General features: G+C 38.6%; 1 protein-coding gene across 2 annotated transcripts; it reads left to right on the top strand.

The window, feature by feature from the left end:
* Positions 1–2,892: 2,892 nt before the first annotated feature.
* Positions 2,893–19,974, top strand: LOC113674689 (uncharacterized). Of its 2 annotated transcripts, none has more exons than XM_027191175.2 (24): positions 2,893–3,299; positions 3,751–3,777; positions 5,059–5,211; positions 5,444–5,480; positions 5,648–5,774; positions 6,686–6,823; positions 7,154–7,326; positions 8,053–8,227; positions 8,817–9,008; positions 10,632–10,862; positions 11,237–11,275; positions 11,543–11,710; positions 12,315–12,464; positions 13,175–13,393; positions 14,091–14,330; positions 15,007–15,209; positions 15,700–15,893; positions 16,524–16,702; positions 16,832–16,993; positions 17,215–17,348; positions 17,822–17,964; positions 18,511–18,608; positions 19,185–19,359; positions 19,586–19,974. In XM_027191175.2, exons 1-24 carry the CDS (start codon positions 3,251–3,253, stop codon positions 19,672–19,674), a joined length of 3,495 nt encoding a protein of 1,164 aa, XP_027046976.2. In that variant the 5' UTR covers positions 2,893–3,250; the 3' UTR covers positions 19,675–19,974. The 2 variants fall into 2 exon arrangements, with proteins under 2 accessions (XP_027046976.2, XP_089041017.1); XM_089184891.1 differs by having other exon boundaries at positions 3,216–3,299; positions 4,581–5,211.
* The last annotated feature ends 225 nt before the right edge of the window (positions 19,975–20,199 follow it).

Below are 20,199 nucleotides of genomic sequence, written 5' to 3'. Positions count from 1 at the left end.
GGGATCCAATGCTAAATTCTCTGAACTAACATTAATAAGAATTTTATGGTTGACAGTAAGGAGAATTACAAATTTGATCTGGGAGTTAAAGGGTTAATTAACAACTAGTCCCAATAATCAATTCCACTCTGGTTGGCACCTTCCGTAGGCATACACAACATAACGGCCCTTGGGTCAACCCCCGCTCGTAACATCTAACAACAGAAAACACCTTTCAGGCTGAAGAGGGCACTTATTTTAGGTCTTTTCTGCACCGTTTATGGAACGTTTGATTGCAGGAAAAGGAAAAGTCGTTCTGACTTTGGAAAGAAATTCAACTATTACCTTTAATTCCGCATTCAACTTTACCATAACTGCTGAGGAAGCTCTCGGGAACTGGACACTTAACACAATCAGTGTCTCTAGTCGTTTCACAAGGCCTGAACATACCGAAGCCTGGAGGACATTCCCTGCATTTTACACAAACTGTATTCGACGTTGAATTACAGGGATGGGACTTGTATTCATTGTGACCACATCTGGTGCAGCGCTTGCATGTTCCTCGGCGAGAAGGCTTATCGTTGTACGTTCCTTCCGCGCACTTTACACATCGTGACTCTTCATTTAGAGAGCAGACTGTAAAAGATCCTGCAGGGCATTTCTTCCAGGACGGACTGGACAACTTGGGATAACTACCGCTAAGCGACTGTAAGAAGACAGAAGGGGAACAACAACAAAGAAATCAGTTTGGATTACACTTTGTTTACCGGAAAAAAAAGGAACAAAAAGCACAAAATGGGGGAGTGGGAGGAGAGGGGGGGAGAAAGATGAAGAGGGAGGGGAGGGGAAAGGGGGAGGCTCCTTTTCTACGTGTCTATGTTTACGCCAGCTTAGCTAGCTTCTAAGATCAAGAAAAAGCAAACATCAGTTTTGAATTCAGTTGGTAGTTTGGATTGTTTTACCGATTCTTATTCATTAAAAAGTGACTTTTAAAACTTCGAACAATAGCACTCAGGAGGTACGATCCTAAGCAAATTCTTATACTAAGTAATAACAGCTTTGCGGTGAGATAAAAACAGTTTAATTTGAAGAAATTTTATTTTACCTTGAGCAAATAACATTTTGTGCCAGAGGTCTCAAGTATCGAGCGTCTAGTCAAAACAACATTACATTTGCCGGCAACAATATTGTGATATTTGCCCTTACGTTTTCCTCTGGTATCAAATATTTCGCTTTCAATTAGTCTTCTAGCTTTGATGGTATGTTTGGTTGATAACTATTTTTATCTTGCGATTACTACAGTATTCATGCTTTCGACTTCATGGAATACACGTTTTCTTACAGATAGCGAAGATCATCTTTGGTGGTAATCGTCACTAACTCGTGATGAAGATTACAAACAAAGGAAGCTTTTGCGTAACAACGACCCTTCCGCTTTCGGTTTCGAAGTGGACAAAGTGCCTATTCATCTCTCAGAATGAAAATTTAATTCTTGTGGACAAAGGCAAAATCCAAAACGCCTTTGAAAATGTGCCAACTAAGGAAACTGTTTCAGTATTGCACACAGAGACAGCAATCAGTTCAGCGAGATTATTTTTTATCGATTTCGTTAAACGCTGTGAAGAAATAAACTCACCGAAATGATTGCTGTTTCTGTGTACAATACTGAAACAGTTGTACCCTTAATTACCACATTTTCAAAGGCGTGCCAAACCGGCAAAATCTAAGTCCAATTGACATGACAACGAAGACTTCTCTTTAACATTAAGCTCGTCGGAAGCAATCGATTGGAATAGGATGATTTACTCCTAAGTTTACAGTGACAGCTCAGATTTCGAGAACCGTTATGGCGATTCCGTTCTGAGAAGCGCCAGTTAGAAATATAAATTATGCAGGTGATGAAAGACTGATGTAATAAACACTCCTAACATACATATCAACCAATATTTCCAATATAGATATGTTAGAGGTACTTACACTGCTTGTGTTGATTCCTATAAATGTGAAAGCAACAAAAAGAACCTCGTACACCATTGTAGAGACTGCACGACGCGCAATATGTCTTAACGAATCTGCGAACTTGATCCCCGTTACGTCTTCGCCTGCCGGCTGCGCGATCGAGTGCCTTCAGACAAGACTACAATAGAAATTCGTCGCTCTCGTCAGCTTGCGTTTTAATTACTTGGGTAGATACATGAGCGAATGCATAAAAAAAATACGTATTGTGTAACTTTAATACTTTTTTTTTTAAATTAAACAAACTCTTCTCAAACTTAGTGTCAATATATTCGGGTTTTTTCCCTAACGTGACGTGTTTATTATTTCCCCACGGTGGTTAGCGGAGGCAGAGGAGGGGGGGGGGGGGGGAGGGACGACGGGAGAGGAGGAAAGCTTGATCTATTTTGATCGAGAATAAGCAACCAATGATCAACGATGAGATGAAGAAAATTCGAACAGATCAGTTTCGGAGTAGGAAAGACAGTTAACCATTCCTTTTCAAGGGGGAAAGTGATAAATATTGGCATTCAAGTAGGTTCATTGAACAATGACCAACCGCATTATTTTCCGCATCTGTCAAAATTATTATCATTTTTTCCCTTAGTTTTTTCGGGTTGGATTCAGTCTTTAGAGGCGTCTGAAGTCTATTTTAAGATTACTGCAATATTAAGTATCGAGCATCCACCAGACAAACCAAAGGCATCGGAAATAATATCTGACTCCATCACTTTTTACACTTGAATGAGATTGTTTCTAGGACTTTTTATTTGTTTGTTCGTCTTCATTTAAGGGCTTGTTTAAAAATTTATATTTGAGCTGTGCGTCGAGGAAGATTATTTGTACTCCATACGTCTAATTCATACTCTAATCCATACGCTACCCCCATACCCCGCCTGCCACCGCGCTCGGTCTGTTATGCTTTTATCGCCAGATAACCTCGCTTTCTTTCCAGGAGAAATGGCCGAAAGAAGCTTCCTACTGCGCGCAACTTCAATACTTGTCACAAATTTCCTAGTCCATCATTTATCATTATTCCTAAAAACGTGAGCCAACGTCGAAGAAAGTTACTGCACGGAAGAATGTAGTAAAAGAACGCCAACTGAGAGCAGTTTTCTTTCGCATTTCGTTCGTGACAGCTTATCCTTTGTCCTGTGTACTTCCATATATGGCTGATTCAGACATAACACAGACATCATCATAGTTATTTTGGGACCATTTTAGCAAGCGCTGCGAGTGCAACTTTCAGACTGCTACCAACCATTCTTCAGTTAAGATGGACTTCTCTCATTTGCTTACACTTGTTTTAAGTGTTCTTTTTGTTGGTAAGGTTTTATCTTTCTTGTAGGTAGATCAAAAAACTCAAACATCGATAATTATATGTCTCATTTGAAAAAATATCTTATTACTCTGGAGGTGGGAGGGATTCTTGCAGTGTGCAATACTCGCAGCTATGTAGAAGGTATTGATAAACTTCAACCGTCGAGGTTTCTCTCCGATTTCATAGCTCGTAAGCTAGCTATTTATATCCAAAGTGATTTAGGTAAGTTGAAACACGCATGAAAATATCCTCGCGGAAATAAAACGCCCAAATGGCGTAGTTGATTTCTTGTAAATCTAGCTGATTTTTTGCCATTCACCATGTATTTAATGTGTATGCTGTAATTTAATGTGAGTGCTATAATTGTAAAATTTCATTTAAAATCAATTTTGAGATTAGTGTTTTCTATATAATTACAGTACATGTTCACTAACAATTTTTTGTTTATATCGCAGTGCTTCTAAGTTCCACAGCAGTTGGGGGTGAGTTAATATGCACGAATGCATGAATAATAACTTGTACATATTCTGAACTGTCTCTTACAAGAGTTATATTTTGTATTTTCTTAAAAGGATAAACTTTGTTGCTTACTGTTTGCCTTGGGTTGCCATGCATAATTACAGTCTCTTTCTGCATAACTTTTTTAATTTATAATGGTCAGGGTCGGCCAGGGTTTTTGGGTATTCGGTATTCAGGGGCGTTTTAAATCGGGTATACGGTATATTGCAGCTTAAATATGGGTATTCAGTATATCACTTTCTTTGAATTTCAGGTATAAAGTATTCAAAGCTTCGATTATTTTTGGGTATATTTGGAGGAATTTGGGGTATTTTGGGGTATTTTGTCGATTTTTTTTCGGGTATATTGGTATTCCACTACCCCCCCTGGCCGACCCTGAATGGTAATTGAGCTGAGTGGAGTACAATTTGGGCTGAAATCATACACGTGATTTCAAAATCGAATGAGCACGTAACTGTGCGAGTTCGATTTTAAATTACAAGTATGATTTCAAACCAAAATTGCATGACATGAGGTTCAATTACCACTTTATTACATCCATTTTGAAATTACCCAAATTCAGGATTTGGTCAGTTCAAATATTTTATTGATGTAGTACTGAGCTGGTTTGAAATTAAATTCATCCATTTTTTAGGGCGAAAAATAAGAGTTTTGAAAACAAAAGTTGCAAAATTTGCCACATGATACTCTTTGTCTTTCACTTTCTTGCAATTTAATCGGTTACTTTAAACAAGCCTTGAAATCTAATTGGCTGTTTTGTTTTTAGTGAAGCCTCCTCATTGCCTGGGGAAAAGATGTGATTCAAGACAAAAAATGATGCAATTCATGAGTAAATCACACCAATTAGAGCCAATCAGATTACAGGGACCACCAATGATTTCAAAATGAGTGTAATAAAACATTTAACACCATGTACTTATCCATAGCATTTCTTGCTTGAAGTACATGTATGTGTTGCCAATAATTTTTATGCTGATATTGGACCGTATTTGGCCATATTTTGATGGAAACAAATGGATTCCATGTTCTCACTCCTTCCTAGTAATGGGAATAACTGGCAATAATAAAAGAAGTACTTGCAAGTGTCCTGAATTTCATTACATTTTTGATCAGAGGAAAAAATTAACTAGACCACAGCAAAACATACTCTTAGTTGACTTTTCGGATTTAATTTCTAACAACTATGAATGAAAATGAAACTAGTATTTCTGATTCAGTGCATGACATCTCTTCTATTCATATAGATAATACCAACTGCTGTACTCAATTGAACATCCCATCGGAATGTCATTTCCTGTGCGGAGTTGGAAGCCAACCCTTCTGGTCAATAACGAGATGGAAATGTACACATAAATACTATGCCAAAGTCGCAACATGCGAAGTTCAGAATAAAATCAGTAAGTATAATTTTCCTAATAAGTGGTTATGATGGGTCCTAGGAAGGAAAAAAGTTAATGATAGACATTTTGACAACCTGACAGGGAGACTATAAGCAACAAAACCTCAGTATCACTCTCACAGAACAATCTCCGCACACTATGATGTATTTACTCTTACACCTGGGCTGAAATGATAAACTTTGCATTTAGAATCACTAATTTATTCTTTTTGCATCTTCTTGTAAATCAGATTACGTGAAACTGTTTGGCCAAGAACTGACTCAATCGTAAGTTTCTGCTGTACTCAATTGACAGTTGTTCATGCACACAATATAGTGTTTAAGATACATATTAAATAACGTGGGTGGTTTCAGTTGGGTATTGTAGTTAGTAGGGAAATGTTTCATTGATAACATTTATTTGGTTCTTTTAATCACCTCTATCTGAAAACCAGAATAAAGAAAAGCTTTGACAAGCTCTCAGCAAGCCTGCAGGCAAAATTATCAGATGCAAAAGAATTTGCAAAAGCCACACTTGATGAGCTTAGGAGTGTTCCACAGGACCTGCTGTCCTCTCTGGAGGTAAATGTATTTTATGTGCTTTGCTTTCTTCACATTAAACCTGAAGACAAAAAATCTTAATGCTGATAGACTTACAACTTATCAGCTGAGGTATTTGATCAACCCAAATACTAGTCCTTTAGTAATTTGTGAAGGGGGAATAGGTTAAAAAAAAAAAAAAGGTCAGCCACAGATAGCTGCTTGTCCTTACACAAACAACTGAACTATAGTATCAGACATCCCTTGCTTCTGAATGGGAAGAACTGGCAATGATAAGACAGGCACTCTCAAGTGCTTTGAATTTCAGTACAGTTTTGTTCAGAGGAAAAAATTAACCAGACCACTGCAAAATGAAATTAAGGCTATGTTGAACTTGACACAAAAATGACTCTCAATGTCTATTTGACATAGTAAGGTACAGTCAAATTAACCTCAGAGGCTGTTGGGGATTTACCACCCTTGACCCTGTACAACCCTGGAGGCAACATAAAGTCTGCACTCAAGCCAAGAAGCCCATCCAGTGGGAGTTTATCTTATTTTCCCCAGCAGGAAGGGACTATAATCATTTCCCCATCCCTGGATAGGATGCTAGTCCCTTGCAGAAGGTAGCAGGGGGGGTGGTGCTATCATTAACCATTATAAACACAAATTTTTAGACACTTGGCATGGCACTCCAGTGGATGCCTTCCACAGGTCCTCCATGGTTACCTGCTGGGTCAGTTCTTCACTCATCTCATCTTCACTCATTGGTTGCTCATCTGATGTTGATGAGTTAAATTTCTCTTCCACCTTATTCATGCTGGGTATGGTATGATTTCAAGGCTGGTCAGAAACCATTTGCATATACCTCAGTAGTATACAGTAGGTGTAATTCTGAATGTTGATCAGTTCCCTAATGTTTTCTTAGATAAGATCCTCTTCTTGCTTTGCAGGATAGTCTAAGTGGCATGACAAGTTACCAGTTTGGTGGAATTGTTGATCGTCTCACAAAGTTCACATCACAGAATTTAAAGAAGCTCATCTCGCACATGAACCCGGATGCATTTTTTGCCAATGTTGACAAAGTTGCTGTAAGTTTTACAAGGGAAATTAATGGGATTTGGTACAATTATTTAAGTGCTCCTGTGGAAATTTCATCAACCTTCATTTATGCCTTTAGAATAATTATTTTATAGCTTTTTTAATGTAGAAGCAATCTTTGCAGTAATAAACACTATAAGCAGTTAGGGGATCTGAACCCAAGACTTCTGTGATACCAGTGCAGTGGTATTGCAGTGGTCATGGGTTCAAATCTTTTTTTTTTTTTTTCCCCTCACACAGGCCTTATTTTCACAATGTTTTAGTGTTCATTACTGCAAATATTGCTTATATATTCATGTATGGTACTGTTTTTCTTATAGAGTAAGGAATGGGATCGCGAGCAACTGGCTGCTCTGAGCCAAGCTGCTTATCGCAAATTTGGTGATAACGTCCGTCAGTGGACTGTCAAGGCATTAGAAAACATGAAGCAATTGTTGGCTGGATTTGAACCAAGTGAACTAGCAGAGTTAGCTGGAGATGTTTTTGATCAAGGGTAAATATAATCACAGAGTTTGAACTAAATTATGATTGTGTATTGTATTGGTCACAAATTGTTAGACATTTACAATAATTATTGTAGATCTGCATTTATTTAAACCTTTCACTCCCAAGATCTCACTAGTAATTCTCCTTACTGTCTGCCATACAGTTCTTGTGATATGTTAGTTATGAGAATTTGGTATTGGATCAAGTTATAATCTCCTAATTGATATTTTTCTTTATTCTTATCACCTGTGTGCTTGATATTGTATTGGTATTGAAAAGAGAAATTCTGTATTGGTCACTCGCGGGAGCTAAAGGGTTGACTTATTTTTTCCTACTCTGAACTTGTAAATTAATGTTTATTAATCTGAATTTGCTTGTAAAACACATGAACAGCTGCAAACTTGTATGCTACACTTGGCAATGCATGATCAAATGACCTCCTGATCCAATGTCGACAAGCAGCACAGTAGTTAAAACTCCTCAATCTATGGCTGGTACTCTATATTCTTCAGATCTATGTAGACCCTACTCTGAAAAACATTGTTTGAAAAAATAAATCATCTTGAGAGTATTTATAAAGAGATGTGAAAATTCATGAAAGAAAAAACTATTGTACATTTTATGTTTTCTAGCTAGGCTCTTTTGGAGTTTGTTTGTATCCTGACAAAAACTAGGATTTTTTTCCTGCAGCTGTTAATGCTCATGAAGATTGTTGATTTTGGTTTTCTGTCAGAGTAAGCTACATTTGCACAGCAAAGTTTGACAATGACCAGAAGACTGCTCTTATGATTCCTGCAAAGAAAGCCTTTGGAGAGGTGGACAGTTGGGATGACAAAGTTCTTGCAAAAATGTGTAATCTGCTGGAGGCACTTCCTGTTAGGGACATACTAAAACTAGCATCTGATGGGGTAAGTATTTTGATGTAGTGTCCTAGTGTTTAGGCAGGATTTCATAATGGGTATTGATTGCCTGGGGAATGCATGACTACAGTGCTCTGCCACATTTTAAACACAACAGGTGAAGGACATATTCAGACTGGGAGAGCAATCCTTTTACCTGTTGAATTTTTGAGAATTCCAAGCAGTTCTAGGCAGTGGTAAGAGGTACTACAGGCAGTAATTTTTACCGGTCACTGCCTGCAAAGGAGTAGACTATGATTGTATGTTTGTGTGAAAATTTTTTGTGGTAAAAAGTCTTAAGCAAGGTGACTGATGATTTAAAATTGTTGTTGTTTTTGTTGTTATTTTGATTCTATAACTGTGGTGTAGAGAGACCTTGTCATTTTAATGACATTTGCATGTTTTTAGCAAATGAGTTTTCTCCACTGACATTCAAATGCTCTAATAATAAATTTTTGTTATTTAAACTAATTCATTTAAACTTGAAGCATGAGTGCACTTTTAGACACTCAGTTGCAAATTTCTCCAATGAGAATTTCCACTCTTGCTATCAAACTTATTCCTGTTCCTTTTTTTGCATTTAAATTGAACCAAATAGATAACCAAAGCTATTGACGAACTTGTTAAACATGACTTCACCTTTCCTCAAGCCAAAGTTTTAATCAATAAGCTCAAAGAAGAGTGGAAAGACGTAAAGACTTGGAGTACAGCACAGTTACAGAAACTCGGAAAGCTGCTAGGAAACTTGAACATTCAGGATCTGAAGTCTCTGTCAAAGGAACAGTTCCAGGTACAATGGCTGATTGTTAGTGCCTTATATATTTGGTAGTTCAATTGTTATGACTGGAAAGGCACCTGCACCCTGTACACCTTAACATCAGAATGCATATTCTCCATACTGTTCTCTATACATTCCTAAGGTGCTGACAAGGAGAATTAGATTAACAATCAAGAGCTTCTTTAGTTGGTGATCATTTCCCCTATTTTTATGACCTTAATGTGTAATATTAATGGTGGTGATGTTGTAAGGAGATTTTAGACACTAGTCAGTTTTACTTGGGCACTTGAAGAGGAAATCTGGTAATTGTGAAGAAGAGCTCCCCAAAAAACCTGTCGGCCGACTGTCGGTCAACTGTCGGCCAACAGTCAGCCGACAGTTGGTCGTCTGTCAGCCGACAGCCGGCCGACTGTCGGCCGTTTGTCGGCCGACAGTTGGCCGACAGACGGCAGAAATTTAAATCTAAAATCTAATCAAATTCAAATCTAATCAACCAATACACATTCCAAAAGCCAATAGTCAGAAATCAGGGCATCTTGTAAATGTTCTTGGTAGTAGAATTATGCCATGGTATGAAAAGGAATCATCAGAATCACTGGTTAATTTCAAATTGGTACCCTTCTTTGTTGTTAATTATTAACATTCCAATTATTGGGGTGCAAATGACACCAGAAATGACTTCTCACAAGTTACCCTCAAACAATGTGTTCAGATATGAAAAATTCAATGTAATTACTAGATAAATTGGCTTGTTTTTTCCTTTTTATACCCTGTTTAACTTATAAGTTTTTAATGTATTATTTTAACAAAACATTTGTCTTAGTCTAATCAGTTCATAAAGCAAATGAATTATTTTGCAAAATTTTCTGCAAAATCCACCTACAATGATACCTTTATTGATTCAACTAGTGTGTAACTTTGATCCTTTGCAAGTCAGTAGCCAAACTGCGTAGCTCCTTTAGGAAGCTACTATTTAAACGCATGTACTCTCTACAGTATCATTACTAAATCAAACTTTAAGATCATCAAAATGGAGAAAGCTATTGCCATTTAAGGAAGCTCTTGATTGTAAAACAAATCCTTCTAGGCAGTGCCATGGGAGGTGTCTTAAAGAACAGTATAAAGAATTTGCAGTCCGATATTAGGGTTTTTAAGGCTTATCCCTTTTACTCCCATGGGTGACCAAGACAGAATTTCTCCTTACAGTATCAAGCACACAAGTGATGAGAATATCAAAAAATGTCAATTAGGGAATTATTAGTTGATCCAATACCAAATCCTCTGAGATAAAGTCCTATGAATTGTTTAGCTAGCATTAAGGAAAATTACCAATGAGATCTTGGGTGTGAAGGGTTAAACTCTTGTTATAGATGGTGGTAATGGACTTTAGCAGCATTACATGGTAATTAGATACATAGAGTGGATTGAATCTGTTACTTAAATATTGTGTCACAGTAACAACATTACTATATGTGAGAGCACAACAGAACAAAAGCATGATTGTGGAATGTTGCTATGGTGCAAGTGTTTTACATGAATATATATGCAACCACAATCCTGTGACAGTATTAAATATCAGATGGTGTAGCAGTGTGCGAGTCTGTGTGCTTATATATACAGTTACTTGTTTTGTAGGCCATAAAGGACACACTTGGTAATCTGAACCTGAATGAGGGACAACTACGGGTGTTGGCAGCTAAAGCAGTTGATGTCCTTGGCTCTCCAGACAAGTGGAACAAAGATAATATCAAAGAACTGGGAAATATTATCACAGGACTTCTGCCCTCTGAGCTCAAGCAGATTGGAGCACAAGTTGTGAAAGACTCTCTGCAATTTTTAAAGGGAATAGAATTTGATCTCGATCAGGTATATGTGAAAATTAAAAGAAAATGTCCCCTCTCCTGGTTACTTTGAATGCTTCTGATGTTGCATTCAAGCAATATGCAGGAAGAATTTCCAGTGAAAACATGCATACTCTGTAAGTGAGGTGGAATTCACAGTAGCAAGGACACAACTGGGGAGGGTAAGGATGCCTGTTTCTCCCTTAACCCCTCCCCCTCTGCCTACTCTGCCTATAGCGAGTCAATTCAGCATCAAAAGTTAAACATGTAATTACTTTTTGTCCAATATGCTATTTGGTAAGGAATTTTGTATTTACTTCCTTCAAGCATGTAATTTATCATGTGCTCTAAGCACTTACTAAGTAACAAATGAAAACTTCTGACATAATTTGTTTTTAGGCTCAAGAGATTGTGGAAAAACTGAAAAGTTCTATTGACGTAAGTTAACTTCTCAGTATAGTCATATGGTATACCTACCAGTACTTGTGTCATATGGTATAACATTTAGTCAGATTTGTCTTCAGATATAACGGTACCATTGGTACAAAGTCATGTACAAGCATGCATTTTGAAAACATCGTGTAAGTTCAATATTACTCATATTAACAATTATACTTGACCTAATACTGGTAATAATTAATACAATTTTATTATAATCATGCAGGAATGAAAATTAAATCCCCTGTAAACTTTGATAATTTGCAGTTGTCCAAATTGGACAAAGATGATGTAATAAATCTTGCCAAGGCTATTGACGGTTTCTTGTCTTCGGATGTCGGCAAAATGACACAAGCAGTTGTCTTTGCCTCTTTCCCAGAGATGAAGGTTGCAAAAGACGTTGCCATGCCAGTTCTTAGAGAGTTCATTAAAAAGGTCAGTGGCATAATAATACATAGATTAAAATACATGGTAAATTGTGAGCTCCATCAACTAATAGAGAAAGATGAAATTTGTTATGTCACCATTTATCTTTGCGCTATTTTCATTGATATTTAAAAATTATTTTAGTTAAACCACTCTGATCCTACATGTATAGTGTAGCAGTAGGCAAGTTGCTTGTCTCATTTGAACTAAGCAATTTCCTTCACTCTTACATACCATCCAATTCTCTGTAGCTCTGAGATAGAACGACTGGGCATGAAATCCAAAGACTTGGTGTCTGATGTTTTTCAAAGCACTCGGGGTTTTTTCATGCCACACTTGTGACCAAACAAATTAAATCTTTCTTTAAAATTGATCCAGTTGAAACCTTAGACTCCAAAATTTAATATGCCCTATGGCAGGCAATGATGCACTTTTGTTTTATCTCTTTTAAGGAGAAGTGATTTTATTTCATAATAACATCTCTCAACTTTTAACTGTGTCTTTGTGTATTACCTGTGTACTGGAAAATTTTATGATGTCATGAGCAGAAGTTACATGTGAATTACTTCTTAGAGTTTCAGCAGTTTATAAGCATGTTTTTATAACCCTTAAGTTTGAGGAAGATCCATCAGTTGGAAAGAATATTGCACAGCTTGGAGATTTTGCTGTTGCTCTGAGTCGTGGAGAAGTTGATGCAGAAAGTGTTGATGAAGTCATTAACAATCTGGATAAACTGGGAGTTCTTCCCTGGGACAAGACAAAGGTATTTTTCAAGAGACTTAACACAATGTTTAAAAGCTTTTGCAGGATTTCTGCAGGGTACACAGGATATCCCAAGGGGGTATGCAGCATATCCCAAGGGGGTACACAGGATATCTCCAAGGGGTATGCAGGATATCCTTAGGGGGGTACACAGGGTATCCCTAAGGGATACACAGGATGTTCCCACATGTGGCATACCCCCTTTCCCCTCCCTGCACCCATAATGACCTCAGAACACTAAAGAACATTGTCAGTCGCCTTATTTCTCTACTGCCAGATCCACTTATTAAGTAATTCTAAATCACTCTAATCAAACCATGGATCAGAAGGAAGTCATGCTGGTCCTTACATGTCAGCGCTTAATTTATTCTACTTTGTATCGTTAAATTTTAAGTGCAGCAAGCTTTTACAAGAGCTAAGTGGTAAAAATTGACAGATGTATGTTTCTATTTCCTCTGTGATGAAGCAACTAGGAGTAATTTTATATCTCCTAAATGGAGCATTTTGGAGACAGATTTCCCTGATAGTGAGCTTGTATCCAGTAAAACTCCCAAATGAAGGAAGGTGTGAGATGACAATGGGAAGGGCTTCCTTAAGAACCTGTTGTTGTGTGAGTTTGATGCACTAGCCAAGTCTAGGAAAATAGTTAAAAACTCCTTTTCTTCTTTGAATTCTTTTCCTACTATTTTGTCTTTTGATTTGGTCACTCAGACACTAACCCTTATGAAGAAAATCAGGACGAAATGGGGAGACTTCAATGGCACCGATGCAGATGATTCTGATTCACCAAACTGGGGATTTTTGAACATGAAGAGGCTTGGTCACATTGCACTTGGTATTGCTAAGGAAGAGTTGCGTGATCTGCCCATCAGGGGAATTGAAGACGTCATTGACGTGTTGGGAAAAGAGAAGGACTGGGATCGAGGTCAGGTAAGGGATAACTTTGAAATAAATGTCAGTATTCTGTCGTTTGATTCTGAGGTAAGGGTAGGTGGAGTGCTGTTTAATATGCTGTATAGATCCACGAATGACAGTTATAAATTCCAATGAAAGCAGACGAGCAGTACTTTCTTGTGGTTTTGTTTATCACATATATAAATATACTGTACAAGGTGGTTCAAGTTATTCAGTTTGTCTGTTTGTGGGTCACCATTCAAATGAAAGGTTCTAAGCTTGGTTTCATGTTGTTTAGCAGGGCAAGGTAATTTTACATATGTGGCTCAAACCATTGTGTGTTTCTGGGCAAAACTTTCATGCGTTTTGTGTTGTGTGTTTTACGATGTGGTTCATCTAACTTAAAGCAGTCTATGTGTATGTCCATTTAAATGAAAGCTTCATTTTTGCAGCACAGTTCATCAGTCTCTAAAAGATGGCTCCAAAGTTTTAGATTGGAAACCTTTCTTTGATTGTGCAACTCTTAAGCAAACTTCTTTTCTCTGAGTTTTTTTCCTTGGCCTCACTTCTTGGAATTTTCATCAAGAAGGAAAGCAAAGAAGTTATTGCTAGGTAACCTGGTTAACCTTTGGGGTAGTCAGTTTGGTTTTAAAACTTAGTAAATTACAAATTGCCAAGTTTAAAAGAACAGATGGAGTAAAAGAAATTTTCCTTTGTTTTTTTTTTTTGCAAGATTGTTATGGTGTTGAAACGTCTGCGTGAATACTGGGAAATGGAAGATCTTGACTTCTCGAATTTCACTGACGTTGATATCAACTCACTTGGTACGTTCTTACGAGGCCTTGCACAAGAAGAACTAAAGAGATTACCTGAGAAAATCTTACTTACAGCCATTCGCCGGCTGGGAGAACAAACTGGATTGCCAGAAGACAAGCTCAAGGCCAGGGCTTTCTTGGCTGTGGAGCTTTTCAAGGTAAATATTTAAAAGAGAGAATATATGTTTGTGGCTTAACCCCTTCGAACCAAGGCGTGTCATTCTAGGCGCGATTACTAGCCGCTGTTCGGGAATGAGCCTGCGTTCCCCCTCAAGACCGAACACGAGAGAGCGGCGGAAATCGAGCCTATGTCATCCTCGCTGTTGCATTGCGCAACCTTACTGAACATACATGTACAGTCATGCAATTTGAGGTTAACTTTAGCGCGCATGTATTACAAAAATGTAGGTTTTTCTTTAATGTTGGAACTCGATTATTAAGGAAGGAAATGGTCATTTATCAAAAAAAAGTGTTACAATCATCTCGCACGGGGTGATTATAGCAAGTAAAGATAAAATTCTTGACTAATTAGTGCTTGCGCATACCTATACTTAACGGAACAATTTTTCCGCCCAATTATACCAGAAAGGGCTACGGTATGTATCCAATTTGTTGCTGTTCCTGAAATAGCATGGTAACCGCCAACGTCTTTGTACCCTGTGCCAGAATGTCGGTCAGCAGAAACGGTGGAAGAAGCAGGCGCGCGAAAAACAACCGCAGCTGTTTCCTTAACAACCACAACCGCCACTTGTCTGGAACAAAATTTACGCAGTTCTAAATTGAGTTGTCCAAAGTGTTCTTATGTGATCGTATTTGTTGCTTTCGTCCGTTTAGAATCAGACAGGAGTGGATATACTGAACTCTTCACATATTGAAGACCTTGGATTACTCGTAGCTGGACTGGACAGAAAAACGCTTCGAAAAATAACGAAAGATGCGTTCATTGACAACCTCTATAACATCGCTAGGGCCAAAGGATATGATGAAAAGAAGATGAAAGAAATAGCCAAGCTAGCCAAACAACACTTCGAAAAGAGGTGCGGCTATTTTAAAAGCAGTAACCTGAGAAATTCGGTGACACGTCAAGGCTCGTGATCTGAGTACAGATATCCAGGAGAAATTGACTTGTGTCCAAAACCCATAAACGCGGCCTTACTGTGAGATATCGCGGGTAAAGTTACTTTGATACACTGACACAAGTAAATCGCAAGGCAATTTTCCCTTGTCTCAAGAAATCCTGATGTAGCCTCTGTGATATTCACCTAAGGGCAAATTAGAAGCTTATAACATACTCTTACTAACTGAGTTCGAGGTCTGTATTGTAAGTTACGGACTGAGAAAACAAGGGTAGTAGGATATTTGATATCTCTAGATTCAAATAGAGGGGGAAGATTTCCATTCAAACAAACTTTTGAATTTAGCGGGCCGTGCAGTGGCTTACAGTCCAGTTGCATTGACTATTCATATCTCATGTCCTAACTGAGAGATATCATAAAGGTGAATATTGTTGCGTTTGCTTTGTGACAGTGATGTTACCGAGTGGATTGGTGATCAATGGCGCGATCTTGGCCCAGCTGCGGTGGGCCTGGATCCAAGCGACCTTGAGCGTATTAACCTGGATTCTTTGGAAGAAATGCTGGACGAATTGGGCAAGTTGGAGTTCAGCAAGCCCCAGGCTGAGGCTCTCGTCAAGGCGGCGAAAGAGGCATGGGACGAGAGCGGTATGGCATGGACAGTTACTTTGTCGGATCGCTTTTTAAGTGTCTTGAGACTTAGCATAAACGAAAGTAACCCCAACTGCTGAAACGGAACAACTCAAGGAGCGAATAAGAACTCAGCGTAAAAACAAGCGCAGGAAATCGGGATTGACTTAGTCGTGATTGGTTTTCGTTTTGCATATGATTGGTTGAGTTAGTGATGCGTGATTTCTAGACTAATCACAGGGCGAAACGATGGAAAACCAAATAAACCTGGATTCGTTCCATGACTCAATTGGAAATCGCTTCCAAGATGTAAACTGTAATAATGTGGTGGTAACCATTTTATAAAAATTGTGTGATTGGTCTCAGAGTCTGCGCTGATACAAGCAGAGACACCTCAAAAATCTGTAGGAGGCTTGACAATTAAAGCAACCGATCTTGTAATCTACTCCTTTCCTGTTGCTTGGGTCGCATTTTCATGAACAGTGTTAGTAATTGTTGTGGTGTAGTTAGCGGTATAAGTTATGTGGCCCCCGCTTTAACTCTTAAAATCATTATTTCTTCCCAAGTTTCAAGTAGTTCTTGTGGTTTTCAAAATCATAACACCCTCTACAAAGATTCAGTGTTCTATTATTTTTAACTTCATCGCAGATGCTGGAAAGTGGACTGGGGACAAACTACGTCGACTGGGCTCTCTTGTGAAGGGCCTGGACACCTCTGACATTAAGAACATTGGTAAAGAAGCCTTCGAAGAGGCCGTGGGGATCTGGGGAAAGTACTTCGATGTTGACATGGAAACGCTTAAGGCGTTAGCTGAAAAGGCAAAAGAAGTAAGGCTCAGTTGCTTAGTTTTCAAATGTTAAGTGAGAAACATTTGTTAATGACCAAGCGTCTGGTCAAGGCACCTTGATGTTTGCTTTGCGTTCCATTTTTCATTTTTTTTTTTTTTATGTTTGCAGGTTGTAACCAATGGAGACATTTCCAAGCTAACTGCTCAGCTGGCTAAGAGGTTGGGACGAGTCGTACTGGGTCTGACTCCGCAAGATCTTGAGAAACTCAATTTGGACAACATTGACATTATTGCTGCCCTGGGGAAATGGAAAGAATGGAGTGAAGATCAGGTTTATATTCTTTTGTTTGGGACTCTAATTCCCTTTCAGTTACAAAAAAAACTTGTGATCTTTTTTTCCTCATAGTATGACGTTAGTCAGACGTGATGGTGTTGATGGTAAATCATGGTGTTTTTGTTTGATGAGGTTTAAGCACGTTCCTCTCCATCAATCGTTGCCCAAATTCTCCTTTAGGTTTTAAAAGGTTTATGTGTTTTCTTTTTTCCTTACAGCTGAATCGTCTCAAGCCAAAAGTTCGGGAATTCTTGAAGCAAAGCAAAGACGACAATGTCTACATGAGCCTGGGACAGTTAGCCCTCAGTCTGACCAAAGAAGACATCTCGAAAATGCCAGAGAATGCTTTTAGGTAATAACTGTGGTGGTGAAACTTTGATTGTGGAGCCATCTTAACTCTTTAGCTTCAGCTTTTTTTTATGTATTTACGCTGGCTGGACTTCTTGTGAATATTTAGAGTAAAGTATGTATGTATGTATGTATGAGAATAAGTATGAGTATTTAGAGTAAAGGAGCCCAAGTAAACTAATAAACGGTAATCCAAGACAAATTAATTTTCTATACTTCATATTGAACAGTGACATCCGATCCTGTCGTTGCAAGAATTTTGGTGTCAGACAAGTGATTTTTAAAAAATTAACAATTCTGATGGTGGGGGAAGGGGGGGGGGGGTGCGGACCCTGCCGATCCTCCTGACCCTCCGTACCCCCCGGATCTTTCCACCGGACTAAGTTTTTTTTTTTCGCGTTTTGTAATACAATTTGAGCCGCAATTTTGTCCTTTTGGCAAACAGAATACTAAAGTGATTTACATTATGTTTTTAAGACTGGCGCTGGGGCAGCTTAGTAAGATCGAGGGTTGGTCTGGTGATCAACTCAAAGCAATCATTGACAGAGCTAAAACTGTGTGGACGGAGGCCGCTAATGAATGGGACAAGGACCAAGTTAGTGAACTGGGAAAAGCATTAAGTAAGTGCTGTGATCCTAAACAGTGAACAAACATTGTAGGCCTGCAACAAAGGGCGTTTACTAACAGTTAGGACAGTGCTCTCCCAAAGAGAATTCTGTTTTTGATCGGAATCTTCCGGCCATTTGAGTTAAGTCCTTAAGCTCATCTACCATTAAATTAGTTTTCAAAGTAAACTTGGGAAATTTTTAAACAGAAGAGCTTCCTCACATTAAGCTGATCCTTCCCGTCAAAAATGCCAGTTTCTGGTATTCACGCGAATTACACGAGTTTTTCAGACAATTCACAGAGCACAGTGAAGCAACATCAACGCAAACCCAGATTACCTAACTTTGGATACTCGATTGAAAGTCTTTCTACGTAAAAGACAGTGGAGTGACAACATCCAGACTTGCTGGTAACCTGGCAACAAACATCTCTGCATGAAACCCCTGAACAGCGAATTCTACGGCCCTGCGTTTGCAGAGCGAAAGTCGATCTTGACTTGTATTCAGATGTGATTTAAATTTGTTTTCTGTCAGAGTAGTGATTTTTCTTGCACTACACAGAGGCTCTGTCTAACGCTGGCATCCCTAAGCTGCGAACTGAAGTGGTGGACGTCATCCCGCCAGAAGTGTTTGAGGACATGAGTGTCTCCCAACTCCAGGTTAAGAATACTTTTCGGTGTGCAGACCATGTATAAGACTAATGTTAATTCAGGAGGGATACTGTATGAAGAAATTAGATGCATGTCACTCTAAGGGGTTAAAGAACATGAGACGAGATTTACTCAGTTGTTTTAGTAATGACAAACAAGTCCTTAATTTGAAACCGAGTAATTTTTCAAAACTTAATATTAGAAGCAAAGTTACATCTCACTTTTTCTTTCCAAAATCTGTCTCTCGGCAAGCTGCTGTTTATACTTGTATGTTCTTGTTGTTCTAGTATTTTTCGGTTCTGGTGTCTTTATTCATGAACCCCCTAACTCCCAGACCAAATTTGTAATTCTCCTTACCGTCAACCATGCAATTGTTATAATGTTTGTTCGGAGAATTTAGTATTGGATCAACTTCTTATCCCCAAATTGATATTTCTCTTTATTCTTTTCACTTGTTTGGTTGATATTGCATTGATATTGTAATGAGAAATTCAGTCTTGGTCTCTCGTGGGAGTTTAAGGCTTAAGAAAAAGTAATGAAATTTTCGGAACGATGCCTTAGCTCACGACATTATCTTCTCCCCAGTCTTTTTCAGCTGATCAGTATAAAGCAATGCAGGCTCCTCAAGTGCATGCCATTAGCTCGGTTAAAAGAGAAAGCCTCACAATGGCCCAACAAGAGGCCATTAAGAGCGTTATAAACAGCGATCCAGATGAAGAAGATCCATGGGGACCAGACGAAGATGATGATGAATGTTCAGGTATGTTTACCCAGCTTAAGCAAAGCGCGAGAAGCGCGTGCAAGTTGCACGAGAAGCGTGTGCAAGTTGCATGAGAAGCGAGAGTCACGTGAAAGCGCGAGAAGCATGAGAAACGGAAGTCGCGCGAAGGCATATAGTGAAAGGAAACAGAAACGCGAGAGTAGGAGGTGGGGAAATAACACAAGACTTAAGAAATGACTGATTATTTCTTCTATCTCCCTTGTAGGAGCAACCTGTTCCGCTTCCAACCATGTAACTGCGACGTTTGTTTCCTTGGTGATTTCTCCTGTTGCCATGGTTTCATTAGTTCACTGAAAAGGCTCGTGTCTTTACTGTTTGATCGAGACATTGTGATCACTGTGAAAGTTCTGTGTAATCCCTTTCCAAAATTTTAATATACATAGACGGTCTCAAGCTATCCATTGTTTTCCTGTGACAAAATGTATTCGTTTCACATCCAAAATTACGAGAAAGTATGGTACTGTTATATTAAACGTGATGACGACTTGGATATATTAATTATTAACGATTATACAAAAACGATGAAATTGCAACGTCCATTTGGGAAGGGTTTTGTAATTAACTCGACAATAAAGCTAGATTTTTTACAATAAAGGTGGTTGTCCAAGTTTATTGCAAATTTTAAAGTTGGGATGTGTTAAGGCTACAAACGCAATCAACTGATGGCAAAAGATTTCAGTAACTTCCACTTCCCTCTCTGTGCTGGATGTCCTCTTTTTTGACGTCACCCTTTCGACAAGATTTCAATATTTCCACGATTTCTGTATTGCTAAGCACGGTGTTCCATGCGTTTTAGTCAGTTTCTCGGCACTTCCAGCG

This window comes from Pocillopora damicornis, chromosome 10, assembly GCF_964200805.1.
Source record: "Pocillopora damicornis chromosome 10, jaPocDami1.2, whole genome shotgun sequence".
Taxonomy (NCBI): domain Eukaryota; kingdom Metazoa; phylum Cnidaria; class Anthozoa; order Scleractinia; family Pocilloporidae; genus Pocillopora; species Pocillopora damicornis.
The sequence above is the reverse complement of the archived record's forward strand: the minus strand, read 5'-3'. Positions and strand labels throughout refer to the sequence as shown.